At 41.7% G+C, this 20,340-nt stretch overlaps 1 protein-coding gene across 1 annotated transcript in view; it reads left to right on the forward strand.

Moving 5' to 3' along the window:
* The window catches only part of akap11 (A kinase (PRKA) anchor protein 11), a 59,959-nt gene that overhangs the window by 30,375 nt on the left and 9,244 nt on the right, over positions 1 to 20,340 (forward strand). Inside the window, exons 11-19 of the mRNA XM_085765057.1 lie at positions 221 to 396; positions 1,267 to 1,567; positions 2,964 to 3,391; positions 4,525 to 5,291; positions 6,008 to 6,313; positions 7,952 to 8,334; positions 9,123 to 9,460; positions 14,066 to 14,637; positions 16,178 to 16,318. Of these exons, the coding sequence (XP_085621183.1) occupies positions 221 to 396; positions 1,267 to 1,567; positions 2,964 to 3,391; positions 4,525 to 5,291; positions 6,008 to 6,313; positions 7,952 to 8,334; positions 9,123 to 9,460; positions 14,066 to 14,637; positions 16,178 to 16,318 (3,412 nt within the window). The remainder of the gene's footprint in view (positions 1 to 220; positions 397 to 1,266; positions 1,568 to 2,963; positions 3,392 to 4,524; positions 5,292 to 6,007; positions 6,314 to 7,951; positions 8,335 to 9,122; positions 9,461 to 14,065; positions 14,638 to 16,177; positions 16,319 to 20,340) is intronic.

Consider the following 20,340-nt stretch of genomic DNA (forward strand, 5'->3'; position numbering starts at 1 on the left):
TAACGTTGTAACTTAATTAACTACTTTCAAAAGTAACTATACCCAACACTGATCTGAGCATTTACCTTTACTTTGGCGCCACATCTGCCGATATGGTTCCTACATAATCTTTTTTTGGAAAGTGACGGTATTTAGGAATCTTTACGATCAATTAATTGTGCCGTTTAATACCGCCATTAACTGTGAAAACAAGTAATTGTGAAAACATCCCTGTTCGAAGGCATCATGGAGGTGTGCCAGTTCTCCCACCCGTCCACGCCGCTCACGCCCAGCGACTGGTCGTTCAGCAACAGGCCGGAGGAGGAGGAGGAGGAGGAGGAAGAGGAGGTCGTCTCCTCCTACGCCTCGGACCTGTCGGAGTCTGTGATCCAGGAGGCGTTCATCGAGCTCTCACAGGTAGGGACGTCACGATTATACATTTTCTTGGTGCAATTATTGTCAGATAAATAATCACGGTGTTAACGATTATTATGCATTTATCAGTTTCACAACACTATTAATGTGTAAAATCAAATATAGTCCAAATATAATTACATTACTCATTACACAAAATATTGGGGATAGTTCAACATTTTGGCAAATTGGTCCATTGCCATAATCCCTATAGTCGTAGCAGTAGGTTTGTTACCTTTAATTGTCGGTGCAAGCTATTTTTAGAACGGCAGAGCAGAGCCGTGAGCTGCTCAGAGCTACGCTAACGGAGGCTCATTATGGGATTTCTTGGTTTCCCTCATCAAACTCATCAAATACACAATCCAACAACTCCACAACGCTCTGGTGGACAAGTTGTGACCTGCACATTCACCACGCTATGAGATAATAACACAACGTTACCAGACAGAGTTGTTTTAGAGGGAAATTCATGCAAAACCGCTGATGCGCGTTGCCTTCAGGGACAGTTTTTCATCATCAGTCTCTGTATTTCCCTCTAAAACAACTCTGTCTGGTAACGTTGTGTTATTATCTCATAGCGTGGTGAATGTGCAGGTCACAACTGCGTTTTGGAGTTGTTGGATTGTGTATTTGATGAGTTTGATGAGGGAAACCAAGAAATCCCATGAGCCTCCGTAACGTAGCTCTGAGCAGCTCACGGCTCTGCTCCGCCGTTCTAAAAATAGCTTGCACCGACAATTAAAGGTAACAAACCTACTGCTATGACTATAGGGATTATGACAATGGGCCAATTTGCCCAAAATGTTGAACTATCCCTTTAAAGAACGATTAATTGTGAAAACAAGTAATCATATGTGACATCCCTACTCGCAGGCCGACGTGGCGTTCACCAGCCAGGCCGCCATCAGCGTCTCCCTGGACAACGTCTGCTACGTCAGCGCCGAGAACAGCGGCGCCCGAACCTGCAGCAGCACCTTCACCAACCAGCAGCTGTTGAGCTGCAGCTCGGCCGCTCCGACTGCGGCTGCAGCTCCACCTACAGCGCCGTCAGGAGGAGAGGACGCCAGCTGCACGGTGAAGAAAGCCCTGTTCACCGTGTCGGGCATGGCGAGCTGCATCCCGGTGCCGCAGGCCGGCCAGGCGCTCACCCACCTGCAGGACCCGGAGGAAACCGGTACGATATGCTACGCTTTTCTCCCCGATTCGATTCTTCTACGATTTTTTTGACGCTGATTCAATTTAAATTGCAATTCTATGATATTGCCGATTTTCTGGATTGTTAGTCTGCATTTTTAACACCAGTGAAACAGTTGAATGATTATGATTGTCTACAGACTATTCCAGGAAACATATTTTTCCCCCAAAAATACACATCACATGTAAGTCAGTTTTTTTAGATTTATTCAGCAGCAATATACAGTATATGTTTACTCTCTTTTCAAAAGCCTGGACTGCATAAAAGAGGCAAAAATAAAAGAGTATAGAAAAAACAGGCTTCTGAAACCTTTCTGACAGAATGAGATATAGACTGAGGTAAACTGCAACATTTGAACATTTATCTGCACACAAACACTGTAGGAGCCTAGAAATGAACATACTCCATTATAAAGTGAACTTAAACCCTTTTCAAAACCTGGACCTTCTGTATGTAAAAAGGGCGAACAAATGCACATTGCACAATATATAAAAAGAAAATTCTAAAAAAAAAAAAATTAAATCGATTTTTTTTTCAAAAATCGATTTTTTTTAATTAGTTTTAGTTTTTTAGTTTTTAGAATTGATTTTAAACTTTTATTGTTTGTTTTTTACGCCATTAATGGCCTGGCTCCCTCCTACCTGTCAGAGATTTTAACTGTTCGCGATCATGGCAGGGCCCTCCGTTCTTCCGGCCAGCTTCTGTTAGAGGTCCCAAGGTCGAGATACAAACAGTGGGGCGATCGTTCGTTTGCTGTTGCAGCTCCCAGGCTGTGGAACAGACTGCCACCCGACATTCGCACCATTACTGACCTCAGCCTTTTTAAATCGAAGCTAAAGATGCACCTTTTTAGATTAGCTTTTAACTCTGACTAGGGAAGTCCTGCTCTTAAGTCTACTTATTTTGCCTGTTTTTATTCTACTGTATGCACTTTTAGGGGGCCTTTAACACCCTGCAGCACTAGTAGCACTTTCTTGTGTCTTCTTGCAGCACTGTGGCACTTTCTTGTGTTTTTATGTATTGTTTTTATGTATTATTTTACTGCTTTGATGTAAAGCACTTTGGGTACCGTCTGGCTATTGTAAAGTGCTATACAAATACATTTTGATTGATTGATTGATTGATAAAAAATAAATTCTAAAAAAAAACTTTTAATATACTTTTTTTCTTTTCAAAATTTTTTTTTTTCTTTTCAAAAATTTCAGAAGTTTTTTTTCAATCTTTTTTTTTTTTTTTAAAGATTTTTTTCTTTTCAAAAATCGATTAAAAAAAAAAATAGAATTTTTAAAAATAAAAATCGGCATAAATTTATAAAAATTGTCAAAAAAAAATATTGCAATACTTATGTGAATCGATTTCTTTCTCCCACCCCTAGAGACCGGCCCGTCTCCGTCCAGCTCCTCCTCCTCCTCCTCCTCCGACACCGCCACCGCCACCGCCACCCAGACTCACCGGCTCAGCCACGCCACTCAGACGCCGACGCCCGGCGGAAGCGGCGGTGGCGGTGCTCAGGGGAAGTCGTCGTTCCAGAACTTCTCCGGCAACATGGTGGATATGATCGTCACCGAGGCGTGCGAGCTCATCACGGCCTCCAAGATGAAGAAGAGTTTCGGCGACTGCGCCGATTTCTTCACGAAGACGGTGACGGTGGCGAGCAGACAGAACTCCTCCGACGACGCTCCGGACTCTCCCTCCAAGTGTTTCAGATACGACTGCAGCAGGAAGCAGCAAACCACCACCACCGACCACGGCCACGGCCACGGCGTTCCTCACATCTCCTTTCCCGGTAGTGAGAGTGTGTGTGTGTGTGTGTGTGTGTGTGTGTGTGTGTGTGTGTGTGTGTGAGCAGTATGGAGTGTGGGAGGGAGGGGTTTTTTACTTGTAATTGTTTTTTCTGTTTCTATTTTTCTATGTGAAACACATAAAGAACAAATACAAATTCTATTTTTTTATTGCAAAAAAAGGCTATAAGAATCATCAGTAATAAACCTTTCCGTGAGCCGACCAACACACTATTTAGTCGCCTGAACATTTTGAAATTCAGGGACTTAGTTGATTACATTACAATACAAACCATGTACAAAGCAAAAAATAAACTTCTTCCTCAAGACATCCAGAATCTGTTTAAAATGAATTAATTTTTTTTTAATTTTTTAAGGTAAAAGGGGTAGGGGTATATAAGCTTTGGCTTCAACCTACACCCTTTCGGTTATATAAGCTTGATATACCGAAATAATTAAGCAATATATCACGACAGGGCCGAACAACGCCCCTTAGCCGTGGTATAATGAGCATATACCACGGACTGGAGTGATATATTGCTTTTATAAAACGGTTACCAATAATGGCAATATGAAAGAGGAATACGCAATCAATTTCATGTAGTTTTATTCAACCAGAAATACATATTATCCAATAAAATAGCCTCACTGTGAAAAAACTAGTCCCAGCTATCCAGACGTTAGCTCCAAGTAGCTCTGCATCTGGTCTTTTCCTCTGTCACTGCTCAGTCCCTCGACCATAGTTAACCCTCTGGAGGTGAAAGTTCACCTTAAACATGTCAATTCAACTACTTTAGTCCGTTTTTTAACATCCTAAAAACATCAGCTGTCTTTGGCTACGGACTGCGACAGTCCGTTGTCATGGATACATGACAACAACTTCCATTCATACCAGTCATACGTGCCTGAGGCGGAGTGATAGCCTACGCTGTGATAAGGCTTTAGAATAGTAGCCGTGGTATATGCTCAATATACCACGGTTAACAACCAATCAGATCGCCGGATTTCACCTTTCCGTTTTATAAATAAATTCATTCATTCATTCATTCATTCATGTGTGTAAAGCACTTTGTGTTGCATTTCCATGTATGAAAGGTGCTCTATAAATAAAGATTGATTGATTGGTTGATTGATTGATTTCCCGCAGACTCTCAGAGCCGCAGCCGTGAGCCGGAGCCGCGGACCGAGACGCTGCCGCCGGTGCATCCTGTCGCCATGGACACGCTCGACGTCCCGGGGAGAGTTTCTGTTTCTGTTTCTGTTTCCGTTCCCGTGAATGACGACAACTCGTCCGGGCCGACTCCGCCGCCGTCCACGCCGCAGCAGCCCAGCGAGGCGTCGGTGTCCAAGGAGAAGCAGATCAAGCAGTTCTCCAAGAAGCTGAAGAGCAAGTTGGCGAAGGAGTTCTCCCCCGCCACGCCGCCGCCGACGCCCCGCGACGACCACGACGACCATGACGACCAGCCGGGGCCCGAAGGACCGGCGGGACCGCGGCGGCCCCTTAAAGACGAGACGCCCGAGGCCGACGACAAGGCCGAGTTCATGCTCAAACTGATGCGCTCGCTCTCCGAGGAGGCGGAGAGCAACGAGGAAGAGGAAGAGGAGGAGGAGGAAGAGCAGGCGGAGGGAGGAGGAGGAGGAGGAGCTAACGTATCCATGGAGACGGGAGGAGGAGGAGGAGGAGGAGGAGGAAACGAACTCCCCCACCACACGTCGTCCAGCCGCAGCAGCAGCAGCAGCAGCAGCAGCAGCAGCAGGATGTCCAACAAAGAGGCGCTGCACTACGCCGAGCGGCTGGCCTGTCACATCGTCTCCATGGCGACGGAGATGGACACCCTGGGAGTGGCGGAGGAGGAGGAGGAGGAGAAAGAGGAGGAGGAGCAGGAGCAGGAGCAAGAGGAAGGTTGTTGTCTAAGACTGCTGTCTACCATCTTAGAAACATATCTAAAGTTAGACCCATTTTACACTGCAAAAACATATATTTGTCTTATTTCTTGTCAAAATTTCTCATTTCTAGTCAAAACTAATCTCTTTCCACTTTAAATAAGACTCATCACCTAAAAATCAACTTGTTTTTAGATCATTTTCACTTGTTTCAAACAAATTTTCACTTGAAATAAGTAGAAAAATCTGCCAGTGAAAGCAAGTTTTTTGTGCTTGTAATAAGAAAGAAAAACTTGCTCCACTATCAGATTTTTCTACTTATTTCAAGTGAAAATAGACTTGAAAGAAGTTTAAAAAGTGTAAAAACAAGCTACTTTTTAATGTGATGAGTCTTATTTTAGGTATAATGAGATTTGTTTTGACTAGAAATGACATTTTGAATAGAAATAAGACAAATATTTTGAGTTTTTGCAGTGTACCCTATTATTATTCCAAGAATACATTCAAAATCAGCTCATGGTGCTTTTAGTCATCCCTACCTCACGAACTCAGGTCTGCTACAACTGTTTCTTCTTTTAAAAGCAGACTTAAAATCTTTTCTTTTCTCACAAGCTTTTAGTTTTTAATAGTTTTTAATTTGCAACATTTCCTTCTTTTTGTCTTTTATATATATTTTACGTGTATTCCTTATGTGTATGTGTTGTGCTTTGTGTTGTTTTGTTGTTGAAGGACGGGAGGAGCTGATGAAGAGGAGGAGGCTGAGGATGAGGAGGAGGGACAGCAGCGTGGCCCAGTTCTCGGAGCAGACGCTCAACACGCTGTGGGTGTACGCCGGCGAGGTGGCGGGCGAGGTCATCAACGACGTGAAGCGGATGGTGAGCTCGGGGCAGCAGTGTCCGTTCCACCGGGCGCTGCAGAGGAGGAGGAGGAGGAGCAGCCTGGACCAGAACCAGAACCAGAACCAGAACCAGAACCAGAACCAGAACCAGGCGGGCTCGCTGGGCCGTCTGGCGGAGCAGTGGTCCAACGACCTCATCGCCTCCGTGTCCGGCAAGAGCAGGTTGAACCAAACACTTGACAATACATCATAAGTCATATTTACAAAAAACAATACACACATCACATCAGTAGGGATGTCACGATTATACATTTTCTTGGTACGATTATTGTCAGAGAAATAATCACGGTACTACGATTATCACGATTATTAATATGCACTAATTAATTTCACAACACTATGAATGTGTAAAATCAAATACAGTCAAAATATAATTACATTACTCATTATTTATACAAAATGTTTCAAGTATCTATTAATATATGACCAATTCTTAATCCCCCAGGGGAAATGTTTCAGGTCATAAATTGTTATCTATACCAAATATTTGCGTTTATTTTAATCGTTTTTTGTTTTGTTTTGCTTTTTTTTTATTATTAAAAATAACACGCTAACATTTAAATTCCTACCAATTCATCTTACGTTAGATAAATGGACCAGTATCTGAGCATTTAGGCCTTTATTTTTGCGCATATCTGCCGGTAAGGTTCTACCATCCTGTTTTTTGGAAAGTGACGGTATTTAGGAATCTTTACGATTAATTAATTGTGGCGTCTAATACCGCGATTAATTGTCAAAACAAGTAATTGTGACATCCCTACACATCCGTTTGTCTGTTGTGTTCGTTTGTTCACATAGATATCTGTGAACAAACGAATTGAGGATGATTGAGGATGAACTTAATTTCTTGTTTCATTGTCCGTTATATGCAGGGATCCAGACTAACTTTGTTTTACTAGGAGCACAGCGGCCCCTGACTTGAAATTTTAGGAGCGCAAGCAGAAAAATTAGGGGCATAAATCGACTTGCAGGGCAAAATATTCACATTTCCTTTTCATTCATGGTCGTCACACAAATTTGCCTGCCATGTGTAAAGACAGACACCCAATTCTTTGAGTCGTCCCTTCCACATTCAAACAGTGTAAAAAAAATAATAATAATACTGGTTGCACATGTGCAAGTAGATGAAAGATTTACTTGCACTGTCTCAAATTTAAGGGGCAAAATGCCTCCATTTAGGGGCAGTCTGGAGCCCTGATATGACGAAACCAGGCACACTGCAAAAACTCAAAATCTTTCCAAGAATATTTGTCTAATTTCTAGTCAAAACTAATCTCTTTTCATTTAAAATAAAAAAATAAAAAAATAACTTCACTTATTTCAAACAAATTTTTACTTAAAATAAGTAGAAAAATCTGCCAGTGAAAGCAAGTTTTTTGTGTGCTTGTAATAAGAAAGAAAAATTTCAGATTTTTCTACTTATTTCAAGTGAAAATATGCTTGAAAGAAGTTAAAAAGTGTCAAAAACAAGCTGCTTTTTATGTGATGAGTCTTATTTTCAGTATAATGGGATTGTTTTGACTAGAAATAAGACAAATATTCTTGGTAAGATTTTGAGTTTTTGCAGTGCAGCTTTTATTTCAGTGTGAAGCCTGAGTTGTTTTGGACTGATGATCGATGAGATTAAGTTGGAATGGTTTCTAAGAGAGGAGGTCTTTACTATAGCTACTTTCATAAAAAAGTGCTTGGAAATTAAGAAAGGATGAATTATTTGTGTGAATTCTACTTGAAATGTGCAAATCTACAGTACAGCGCCTTGCAAAAGTATTCACACCCCTTGAACTTTTTTTCCGGCTGCAGCTCCTCCTCCGGCCTGTCCTCGGAGTATCCCAGCTGCGAGAGCGTGACGGACGAGTACGCCGGCTACCTCATCCGCGTGCTGAAGAAGGAGAGCGGCAGCCGCGAGCTGGTCCTGGATCAGTACGCCAGCCGCCTCGCCTACCGCTCCATCAAGCAGGGCCTCGCGCACGCCAGCCGCAAGATCAAGCAGCAGCAGCAGCAGCAGCAGCAGCGCTCGTCCAGCAGCAGCAGCCGCCTCCTCCTCCTCCACTCCTCCAAGTCGCTGCCCGACGAGTGGCGAGCTTCAGCGTCGTCCTCGTCAACGTCCACGTCGAGCAGCGAGGCGTCGTCTCCTAAAGACAGAGCAGAGTCGTCGTCGTCATCGTCCTCGTCGCTGCTGTCGGGTGAGGACCAGGGTTCCTACGCTGCAAAAACTCAAAATCTTACCAAGAATATTTGTCTTATTTCTAGTCAAAATGTCATTTCTAGTCAAAACAAATCAAATTATACTCAAAATAAGACACGTCACATGATAATTTGCTTGTTTTTAGACACTTTTTCTTTCTTTCAAGCATGTTTTCACTTGAAAACTAGAAAAACTAGAAAAATCTGATAGTGGAGCAAGTTTTTCTTCCTTATTACAAGCATAAAAAACTTTCACTGGCAGATTTTTCTACTTATTTCAAGTGAAAATTTGTTTAAAAGAAGTGAAAATGATCTAAAAACAAGTAAATCTTTAGATGATGAGTCTTATTTTAAGTGGAAAGAGATTAGTTTTGACTAGAAATTAGACATTTTGACAAGAAATAAGACAAATATTCTTGGAAAGATTTTGAGTTTTTTTCTTGTGTACGCAAGTATGGAGAGTATGGAATTTGATTTTACACATTTCCAGGTCTGGAAAAGTATGGAAAATGGAAGCTATTGTATGGAAATATATTTATCTTAATACTTATATGGGGTTTGGTCTTATGCAAAGTCATTTGGGTTAATTATTATTTGTATGCACTATTGTACCCTTCTTCTCCTGGGAATAATTTGCATACAAATTCAGAATAATGGAAACAAACAATTTATTGCATAATTTATTTACATGTTACACATCTAATAATTACTCAAATGTCACAATTATTTGAATTTTTCTTTTCTGAGAAGGGTTACCGGTAATTTAATTAAAATTTCCCATGTGTAGGACCGCTGGAAGACGCTCGCTGCTGCTGCAGAGACTCGGAGGAGCGGAGTCAGAGCCGCTACATGGACCTGGTCAACTTCGCCGAGTCTCTGGCCTACAACATCACCTGCGACGTCACGCGCAAGCTGCACCTGACCGCCGCGCGCCTGCCCAAGTCCCTCACCGACTCCTGCCTCTACAAGAAGTCCCGGCTGGAGGACATGGCGGAGAGTCTGATCAGGAACTCCTTCTCCTGCCCCCTGCTGTCCAAGGAGGGGAAGAGCAGGCACTACCACAGCACGGGCAGCCTGTACGACGGCGGCGGTGGCGGTGGCAGCTACGGCAACAGGGTGATGCAGGTACTGAACTGTACTGGATGCAATCTACACGGGCATCTCAGTCAATCGGAATATCATGGAAAAGTTTACGGTAACACTTTACTTGAATAGGTATTCATAAGACTGACATAACACTGTCATAACCATGACACAACAGCTGTCATAAACATCAATGAATACTTATGACAGCTGTCGTTAAGTGTCATTGGGTAAGTTATGTCACTTTTGATGCAAACTTGACATTGTTTGAGATGTTTTTGTTCTGACAACTTGACATAAAGACAATTTAAACTGTCATAGCAGACCTACAGTAATTGCCAAACTTTAAAAATGATGTCAAGTTCTCATAACAAGGACATCTCAAACAATGTCAACGTTGCAAAGTGTTACCAAGTTTATTCATGTTAGTAATTAGATTCAAAAAGCCAAACTAACACATTATATAGATTAGGGGTGTGCCAAAAAATCTATTCACATAAGAATCGCAATTCTCATTTAATACGATTCAGAATCGATATAAAATGTCCCAAAATCGGTTTTTAAAAATAAAAAAATTAAACAAATCTGCTGGCTGTCGGCCTCCATTTCCTTAGAATTTAAAAGGCAGCGTGTTTAACTGCACTATTTTTTTTTAAATAAAGAGGCACTTTTAATTTTGTTACTTAAAGCAGAAGTAAGCGGAATATTTGTGTTAATATAAGTCTTAAATAGTTACATCTTCCGACAGCAATCACTTACATAGAGTGTTTGAGAAAACTTTCCTTGTATCCTACAACCTTTATCCAATGAGGAGAGAGAACGGCATAAAGGGGCGGTCCTCTCTGTGTGTGCAGCCAAGGGATGCGCGTGAATGTGGTGACGTAGGGACGAGGGCGGGGACTGCTAACTCCATCGGCTGACAGGAAGTTAGACAAAACCACCGGATCGCTTACTTCTGCTTTAAGCAATATGTGATATGCAACAGTTTCAACAATTTCATCTAAGCATGGATAAATGTTTAAAACTCAATAAATGTGAAAAAGACACTTCAGTCATTCTGTCTTGCAAAGCAGACTGGTTTAGATCATGAGGATCCTTTAACACCGACAGACTGAAGCAGAAATCATTAGGAATCAAATCGTTTTGAATCGAAAATCCATTTTGAATCGAATCGTAGCCCCAAAAATCAGAATCGAATCGAATCGTGAGATAGTAAAAGATTCCCACCCCTAATAAAGATGCATTACACACAGAATGAAACATGTCATGTCTTTATTTATTTAATTTCTTTTAATTATGGCTTCATATTTAATGAAAACCTAAAATTCAGTATCTCAAAAAAATTGAATATTACAAAAGACCAACTCACTGAACTCAATGGAAATTGACTTTTCCATGATATTCTAGTTTATTGAGATGCACCTGTGAACGTGATTGAGGAGGATGAACTTAATTTCTTGTTTCATTGTCCATTATATGCAGGGATCCAGACTAACTTTTGTTTTACTAGGAGCAGCGGCCCCCGACTTAAAATTTTAGGAGCACAAGCAGAACATTTAGTGGCATAAATCGACTTGCAGGGCAAAATATTCACATTTCCTTTTCATTCATGGTCGTGTAAAGACACCCAATTCTTTGAGTCGTCCCCTCCACATTTAACCAGTGTAAAAAAAAAAAAATACAATACTGGTTGCACATGTGCAAGTAGATGAAAGATTTACTTGCACTGTCTCAAATTTAAGGGGCAAAATGCCTCCATTTAGGGGCAGTCTGGAGCCCTGATATGACGAAACCAGACAGCTTTTATTTCAGTGTAAAGCCTGAGTTGTTTTGGACTGATGATCGATGAGGTTAAGTTGGAATGGTTTTTCAGAGAGGAGGTCTTTACTATAGCTACTTTCATAAAAAAGTGCTTGGAAATTAAGAAGGGATGAATTATTTGTGTGAATTCTACTTGAAATGTGCAAATCTACAGTACAGCGCCTTGTAAAAGTATTCACACCCCTTGAACTTTTCCACATTTTGTCACATCACAACCACAAAGTTAAATGTATTTTATTGGCATTTTATGTGACAGACCAACACAAAGTAGCACATAATTATTCTAGCACATCATAAAAGTGGAAGGAAAATGACACATGGTGACCAAAACTGAACTCTATGGTCTAACATGCAAAACACTGCTATGTGTGGTGGAAACCTAACGCTGCACATGAACCTGAACGCACCATCCCCACAGTGAAACATGGTGGTGGCAGCATCAGACTGTGGGGAGGCTTTTCCTCAGCTGATGGAAGATGGATGGAGCTAAATACAGGACAGTCCTGGAGGAAAAGCTGTTAGAGGCAGAAAAAGACTTGAGACTGGGACAGAAGAGGTTCAGCTACACGCGGCTCATTCTGATAATAATCATTCTGCTTCGGCATTCGGGTCCATTTTTATCTCAACTAGCCGGAGCTTTAGTGAGTCCAGGTTGAGGAGAGGAAGCCTGTGGAAGCTGAACTTCATCCAGCTGCTCATTTTGTTCTGACAAGTCGGAAACACGCAGAAACTGTAGCATTAGCGGTAGCAACAAGCTCAAAGATGACATCATCCAGGTCAGAGGTCAGTAGGTCAACCTACAGACCCTGGTCGGATGTTGATAGCAGCTAACCCCGGACTCAGAGGGGAATAGCACTAGCCTAGCATAACTAAATATTGGTGAAATGAAGGAGTTTCTCTGCAGATAATGTGTTATTTAGAGGCTGCATTCTGCTGCCCTGTAGACTCCATCATACGGATATACGCGGCTCTCGGCTGGAGCTCATTTCATCACAACCACTTGTAATGACACCAAAGTTATCTGGGGGAAGAAATGATCGGATTTTATGCTAGAAATAAGGTCCAGGTTGTAAAAAAAACGGTAATTATCCTTTAAAGCAGTACTAAAGAACTTTCAGTTTTGGTTGAGTTTGGCGGCGCCAGTGGCCCAAAGCGGTAGTGTTTTGCCTGCAGGAAGACTCCATTTCTCATGAGCACTAGCACGTAGCGCCGTAAACATCCTGATCTCCCGGTGCATGGAAATGAACAGAAGACGTCCAGACTAAGTTTCTGTTTCCAGAGGATCATTTCACAGTAAACACACAGACACAATCCGACAGAAAGGTGCCGCATTGCTGCTCCCTCCTCCTCGTGACTCGCAGAAGTGAAAGTGAAACTTAAGTGAGAGCCGGGTTCCTACCATGCTCCTCAAAGCTGCTTAGTGCTAGTGAAGGCCATACAGACCATAATGATACAGACCCCCTCAGGCCATGACAGAGGTGTCATTCAACCTGTTGGAAGTCGATGTACCATCACAAAAGTTATGAAAATATTATATGAAGGTTGAAAAGTTCCTTAGTGTTGCTTTAAGTTTGTGTTTGTAAGGTGAAAAGACTTTTGCGAGGCGCTGCATGTGGTTTAGTTTTGTTTTTCCTCTGCTGACAGTGAGTGTGATATCTGTGTCCTGTTCGCCCTTCGAGGCTAGACACCTTCACTGGTGTATGACACATAAACCAGGGTTCCCACGCGTCCTGGAAAACCTGGAAAACCTGGAAAATGGTTGACCAATTATCCAGTCATGAAAAACACATGGAAATTGAGAAAAAGGGTCAAATGTCCTGGAAAAGCTTGAGTTGTCCTTGAAAATCATTTATCACATGGTGACATCAGCTACCAGAGCTCTGTTTGACTTTTTCAGACCCTGCTAAGGATTTGTTTTCCAAAGATGTGCCCAGCGAGAAAAGAGAGCAGTTTTAGATGTGGTTTAAAAACAAAAACAACATGTTTTTGCGTTTTTTCTTAATTTCTAAGCACATGAGATATTATTTCATAGATAAGTTAGAGCCACAGACTCTACATCTTAAAATCAAATTTCTTGGGGTGAGAGAAAATAATAAATATAGAAACAAACTGGTTGAATGTACAAAATAAAGTACAACTGTCGAACTACAACTTCTCCAAAGCATGAATGAGACGGGGCGATGTGTAAGGCCTAGTAACATGTCTGTCAGACTGTAGCAGCTGAAAATGTCAGAAAAAATGTCATGTCAAAAGAGTAGGAAGAGGAGGAGGAGGAGCAGCAGCAAGAGGAAGGTTGTTGTCTAAGACTGTTTTCTACCGTCTTAGAAACATATCTAAAGTTAGACCCATTTTACACTGCAAAAACTCAAAATCTTTCCAAGAATATTTGTCTTATTTCTTGTCAAAATGTCTCATTTCTAGTCAAAACTAATCTCTTTCCACCTAAAATAAGACTCATCACCTAAAAATGAACTTGTTTTTAGATCATTTTCACTTGTTTCAAACAAATTTTCACTTGAAATAAGTAGAAAAATCTGCCAGTGAAAGCAAGTTTGTCTTGTAGTCTTGTAATAAGAAAGAAAAACTTGCTCCACTATCAGATTTTTCTACTTATTTCAAGTGAAAATATGCTTGAAAGAAGTTAAAAAGTGTCTAAAAACAAGCTGCTTTTTAAGTAGAATGAGATTTGTTTTGACCAGAAATGACATTTTGACTAGAAATAAGACAAATATTCTTGTTCTCTGTAGCAGCTGAAAATGTCAGAAAAAAATGTCATGTCAAAAGAGTGGGAACCCTGATAAATACAATAAAATTAAACTCCTGCAGGTCATCGAACACTACGCCGGGAAGATCGTAGACGACACTCTGAAGATGGGCCTGGCGTCGGCCGGACATCCGGCCCGGGAGCATCATCAGAGGAGCACGTTCCGCTACGACCGACACTCCCACGCCCAGCGGCTGATCCAGGGAGGAGCAGGAGGAGGAGGAGGAGGAGGAGGAGGAGGAGGAGGCGTGGCGCTGGGGGAGAGGACGTGTCGCTACTGTCGGGTAGAGGAGTGTCCGTTCTGCACCAAACACAGCCGCCGCCATCATCACCACCACCAGACCGCCGTCGCCAACGCCGTCGCCGTCGGCAGCAGCAGCAGCTCCGTGCACAGGAGGCAGAGAGGAAACGTCCTCGACATCCCCAAGATCCACATCGACCTGGACCACCGGGCGGCGTTCGCGGAGGGGATGGTCTCCATGGCGATGGAGACGGCCAAGCGCGAGCTGAGCAACACCAGCCTGAACGCCGACAGCGGCATCGGCCACGACGGGGCCAGCTACGCCGAGAGTCTGACGGCCGAGATCATGACGTCGGCGCTGTCCAACGCCTGCCAGACGGCCGCCAACGCCGGGTAAACACACACGCACACACACACACACACACACACAGAGGGTCAGCATCGTGAATGTGTGATTATAAAACGGAAAGGTGAAATCCGGCGATCTGATTGGTTGTTAACCGTGGGCTACTATTCTAAAGCCTTATCACAGCGTAGGCTATCACTCCGCGTCAATCGCTCTGACTGGAATGAATGGAAGTTTGTTGTCATGTATCCATGACAACGGACTGTTGCAGTCCGTAGCAAAAGACAGTAAGTTGTTTTTCCGATGTTAAAAAATGGATTAAAGTAGTTGAATTGACATGTTTAAGGTGAACTTTCACCTCTGTAGGGTTAAAGGGATAGTTCACCCAAAATTGAAATTTCACTCATTATCTCCTCCCCCTCATGTGGACTAATAAGGGCTGGGAGAAGTTTCAGAGTCCTCCGTGGCTTCTCTGAGTTACAGGGGGTCTCGGCGTAGCAGTGCATGTCCATATAACGGTTGCTAATGGATACCAACTGTCTTCGTAACAAAAAGACACCAAATGATGATGGTATCCAAATACCTCCATGCTGCTCGTATGTAATGTCCGTCTTCTATTGAAGCCCCGAAATGTGAAATTGTCCCGAAAAAAATTTAATAAGTCTATATTTCAAGCTTGTTTGTAGCGGAAGCTTCTCGAAGCTCCTCTTCCCAGTTTGTCTAAATTTGACGAACCAGGAAGAGGAGCTTCCATTACAAGCTTGAAATATAGACTTATTTAATTTTTTTCAGAACAATTTCGCATTTCGGGGCTTCAATACAAGACGGACATTACATACGAGCAGCATGGATTTGGATGTTTTTTGGTGTGTCTTTTTGTTACAAAGACAGTTGGTATCCATTTGCAACCGTATGGACATGGACATGGAAATTTCAATTTTGGATGAACTGTCCCTTTAACAATGGAAGAGGGGAATTGAGCCGTGACTTTCACCTGAAAAAAAAGCTGAGGAAAAGACGAGATTCAGAGCTACTTGGAGCTAACGGCTGGAGAGGTGGGACTAGTTTTTTCACAGTGAGGCTATTTTATTGGATAATATGTATTTCTGGTTGAATAAAACTACATGAAATTGATTGCATATCCCTCTTTCATACTGTCAATATTGGTAACCACTGGGGCTGACCCAAAAAAATCGAAGCTTCGTTCGTTGCCATGGTAATCGATCATGAAGTCCGTGATCGATTGTTTTGTTTTTTTTCTTCCTCTTTTCCTTTTTGACACGGTTCTCACCGGCAGTTGCTACATTAAAATGAGTAGGCTGCTTTGCACCTGCCTGATTTTGGAGATATGCAGTGTTTTTTTGTCATTACTTCCATTATTTCCGCTACGACCCCGCCGGCCGTCGAAGCTTCGATTTTGATCGATTTTATGTCCGCGAAGCTTCGATTATCAAAATATGATAATCGGGTCAGCCCCTAGTAACCACTTTATAATTAAGGGGCGTAGTATAATGAGGATATATCGCAGCCTGTCGTGATATATTGCTTAAGTGTAACACGTGTGTGTGTGTGTGTGTGTGTGTCCAGCTCCCCGGGGAGAGACGCCACCGAGTCGACCGTGTCCCAGCAGCTCAGCGTGGGCGACGACAGTCTGGGCAGCTGGTCCAACCTGAGCTTCGAGGACGAACATCTGGACGACAACAGCAGCTTCCTCCACCTCAGTGACAGGTACACACACACACACACACACACACACACACACCTGCAGAGCTGCTGCTACTGTTAGTGGACACTTTATGGTTTAACTACAGCAATAAATAAATCTTGATTTTAACATTGTATATCTGATTTTTATTTTTATTTAGTTTTTTCAATTCAATTCAATTTAGTTTTTTTTTTTTTTTTTTAGAAAAAAGAGAAAAGGCCGAGGCACTCATCTTGTATGAGAAATTTAAAATGCCTTTATTATTGTATTAAGGGTCAAACATAGTTAAAAAAGGACGCTTCGACGCGTTTTGGCTGAGAGCCTTCGTCAGGAAGTGACAGGCACAATTGACCATTGACTTTTTTTTTTTATATTATCTAATAAATGTCCAAAGTCCATCAATTTCAATTCAGTTTACAATTTAAAATTCAACACAAGTCCAACAAAACAAAAACAGGAAACGTAACCCCTCCAACGCCATCGTTCCTTTAGAAACCAGACGTATTATCAGTATAAAATACAGAGTTCACAGAGCCAGACATTAAAAACAAAACACAACAACAGATAAATAACTCAAATGAAACAAAATGACAGCAGAGGTTTACAGTAATATATTAAGAAAGGCTGCCAAATATTATAAAACTTTGTGCAGACCTCGTGAGTGTATCTGATTTTATACGCCACATATTTTCACTATTTCACAGGAACAAGTTTGTTCTTACAAAACATGAGACGATTCAGCTCAGGTTTGCAGTACTATCACTTTTTTTTTTTAGGATTTTTGCGAAGGGAATAACAAATTGTAGAGACCAAGTAACCAATATTTTTTGCAATGATCCTCAAACACTTGACAAATCCAAACAAATCTGTATCTCTATCAGTGACTCTTTTACTGTTTAAACAGTGAATAACTTTTATCATTATTACCATATTTCCTCAGTGCAGCTCTGCAGGGAAACCTTTAGAAATGTAAATGAGTAGAAAAGGAAACAGAGGAGAGTGACAGGAAACGGGACAAACGGGAGTGAATGAGAATGAGCTGAAAGAGTCGGAGGATCTGGGTCCATGTGGTCGTCAGTAGAAACTCTTGGTTTATGTAGCAGGAGGAAGAGTTGTGAGTTGTGAGAACAGACCAGTTCAGTTTCCCTCAGTGTTTGTGCAACAGGTGGAACGTGTTTCTTTATTTGGCCTTTTCTTAAAATGTCAGAATGTACCGTAATCATGGGTTGAATATATGAGAAGAGTAAAATTAGAAAGAAGAAACCGAGTCACAGTGTACAGTCAGTGTACGTTCAAACTACTGCCCATGGCATCAATTTTTGGAAAAGTTTCAAGAAATTTCTGGAAAAAATGTAATCATTCTGGGAAAAAAAACAGAATTTTGTACAATTTTGCGACAAAGTTGTTGACCCCCTTGAACCCTCTCAGGGACTTTGAGAACCACCCCCCTTTTTTTTTTCTAGTCTGGATTTTTTGCATCCTTGGAACCTCTAAAATAGAGATTTGGATGATCCCCGGAACAAAACCTGTCCAAAATGTGTTTTTTGTAGTGTTTTAGTACCCCTATGATACCAGGAATGTTGCCAGGAATGGCAGTCAGACTGTCTTTCAAAGACTGTAGCACGCTCAAATTTTGAGCGAGCCCAAAGATAGAGATATCAATTTATTCGGGACAACCTCAGGTTTCCAGTGTGACCAAGTTTGTCATGCTACCTTGTCAGGAAGGGAGATAAAAACCTAATGATTTAAAGTCAGATGAAAATTTTGTGAGGGAAAAACATCCATCAACATGTTTTCAAATGTGTTCAGTTTCCCTCAGTGTTTGTGCAACAGGTGGAACGTGTTTCTTTATTTGGCCTTTTCTTAAAATGTCAGAATGTACTGTAATCATGGGCTGAATATATGAGAAGAGTAAAATTAGAAAGAAGAAACCGAGTCACAGGAGGTAGAAAGTTTCACAGTGGCAGCGTGCATATAATATATATAGTATATATAGTGTATATATATAGTGCACAGTGTTTAAAAGTGTCATTTAGAGGCAGTGGAGTTTATTTCTCTCTCCGACCGGTCTGCAGCTCAGAGCCGTCGTAGCTCGTAGGAGTCTCCTGTGGTCGAGTCCAGATTATTGGAGGTTTCCCAAGGTCAGCAGCACAGTGCACGCCGTACGGGGGTTTGAGCCCTCGCTGCCAAAATGCAATTTTCTCTTGATTTGTGCAAATGTTGCATTATATTATACATGAGCGACCCCCCCCCTGTAAACGGATATGTTGTCGAAGATTTATGTCGCTGTCGGCGCGGCCAAGTTTGTGAAACTCCACCACAACGACGAGCAGCGAGCAGCGGTTGTTGTGACAGAGTGCTTGGCCGTTGGGTCACGCTCTCGTCTCAGGACTCTGGGAGCTGCTGAGCTGTTGACATTTCTGGCAGAGGGATTTTTTGTATTTTTATTTTTTTATATCTCTATAGAAGCAAAACTGACAACATGTGAGATTCTTTCCCAAGATACTGAAAGAAAACAGCAGCGTTAGCAGCTCTCCTCTGGCCGACAGCACCAGAGTTAATGTATCATAATATTTTCTAAAGGTGTGTCTCTCCTCCTCACTTCAGGAACAAAGTCCAGCTCCATGTGCAGTTCATTACACCAGCGGTTCTCAAACCTTTTCACATCAAGGACCCCTAAAACTAGAACTACAAATTAGTCCACGGACAACCCCATTGGACAACATTTTAAAGCTGCAACAATTAATGGATTAAACGCACAATAGTATTAAATTAATCATTAACTATTTTGATAATCCAATAATCGATTTGAGTCGTTTTTTTAAGAAAAAAAGTCAAAATTCTCTGATTCCAGCTTCTTAAATGTGAATATTTCTGGTGTCTTTGTTCCTTTATGACAATAAACTGAGTCTCTCTTTGGTTTGTGGACAAAACAAGACATTTGAGGACATTGTGTTGTGGTTTGGGAAACACTGATTGACATTTTTCAACATTTTTAAACATTTTATTGACCAAACAACTAATTAATTAGTAGTTTAAAGGGAAAACGAGGAGTTTTTTAAACATTTTATTGACCAAACAACTAATCGATTAATCGTTTAAAGGGAAAACGAGGAGTTTTGGAAAGCAAAGTGTTTTTTTTCACACTACATTTCCCATGAGCCTCCGCGCACAGTGAAATTCTTGGACGAAATCTAAGACGGACGAAAGCCAAAACATTTGCCGAGAATGTTTTCATTGATCAAGAATGAAAGTCGGAGGTTGGAAGACGATCAGATACCGTCGTAGTTCCGACCATAAACGGCGATTCGGCGGCGTTATTCCCATGACCCGCCGGGGAGCGTCCGCGAAACCGAAAATAGCCCAGCATTTCCACCACTAATAATAATAATAACAAAATAACGATAAAGACAAAACGATATATTAATTGAAAATGGACCTATTAAAAAGTGGGTAACGTAGATTCATCCACATTAATATGAGACTCTTTGATAACCAAAGCAAACTCCTCGTTGTCCCTTTAAATAATCAACAGATTAATCGATAATGAAATCAATTGTTAGTTGCAGCCCTACAAAATTTTGAAACAAACACCAGAAACACACAAATATTTGTTCTGAGACTGAATAACATAACTTTTTTTAGTCAGTATACGTTCAAATTACTGCCAATGGCGTCAATTTTCGGAAAAGTTTCAAGAAATCCTGCAGCCGTTCCCCACTCAGCTGATGAAACAACGGAAGAGGTAGAAATAAATAAAATAAATAAAAAACATGATGATTGACTGAATGAAGAGGCGGCTGAGGTAATGCAGATTAATGGAGGTTATTTTTAGATATCAGAAACATCCGTGCCTTCGTTCAGTGAGAGCGCTGCAGGTTCCAGCCAGCAGGCTAATCACCCACTAATTACACAGAGAGAGAGTGTGTGTTATGTGTGTGTGTGTGTGTTAGGTGTGTGTGTGTTAGGTGTGTGTGTGTTATGTGTTATGTTGTTGTGGTGCAGCTCGGTGGAAGCCACAGGATTAACGTGGTGGATTAACGCG

Source organism: Trachurus japonicus, chromosome 21 (assembly GCF_045865225.1).
Source record: "Trachurus japonicus isolate A0001 chromosome 21, Traja_1.0".
Lineage (NCBI taxonomy): Eukaryota > Metazoa > Chordata > Actinopteri > Carangiformes > Carangidae > Trachurus > Trachurus japonicus.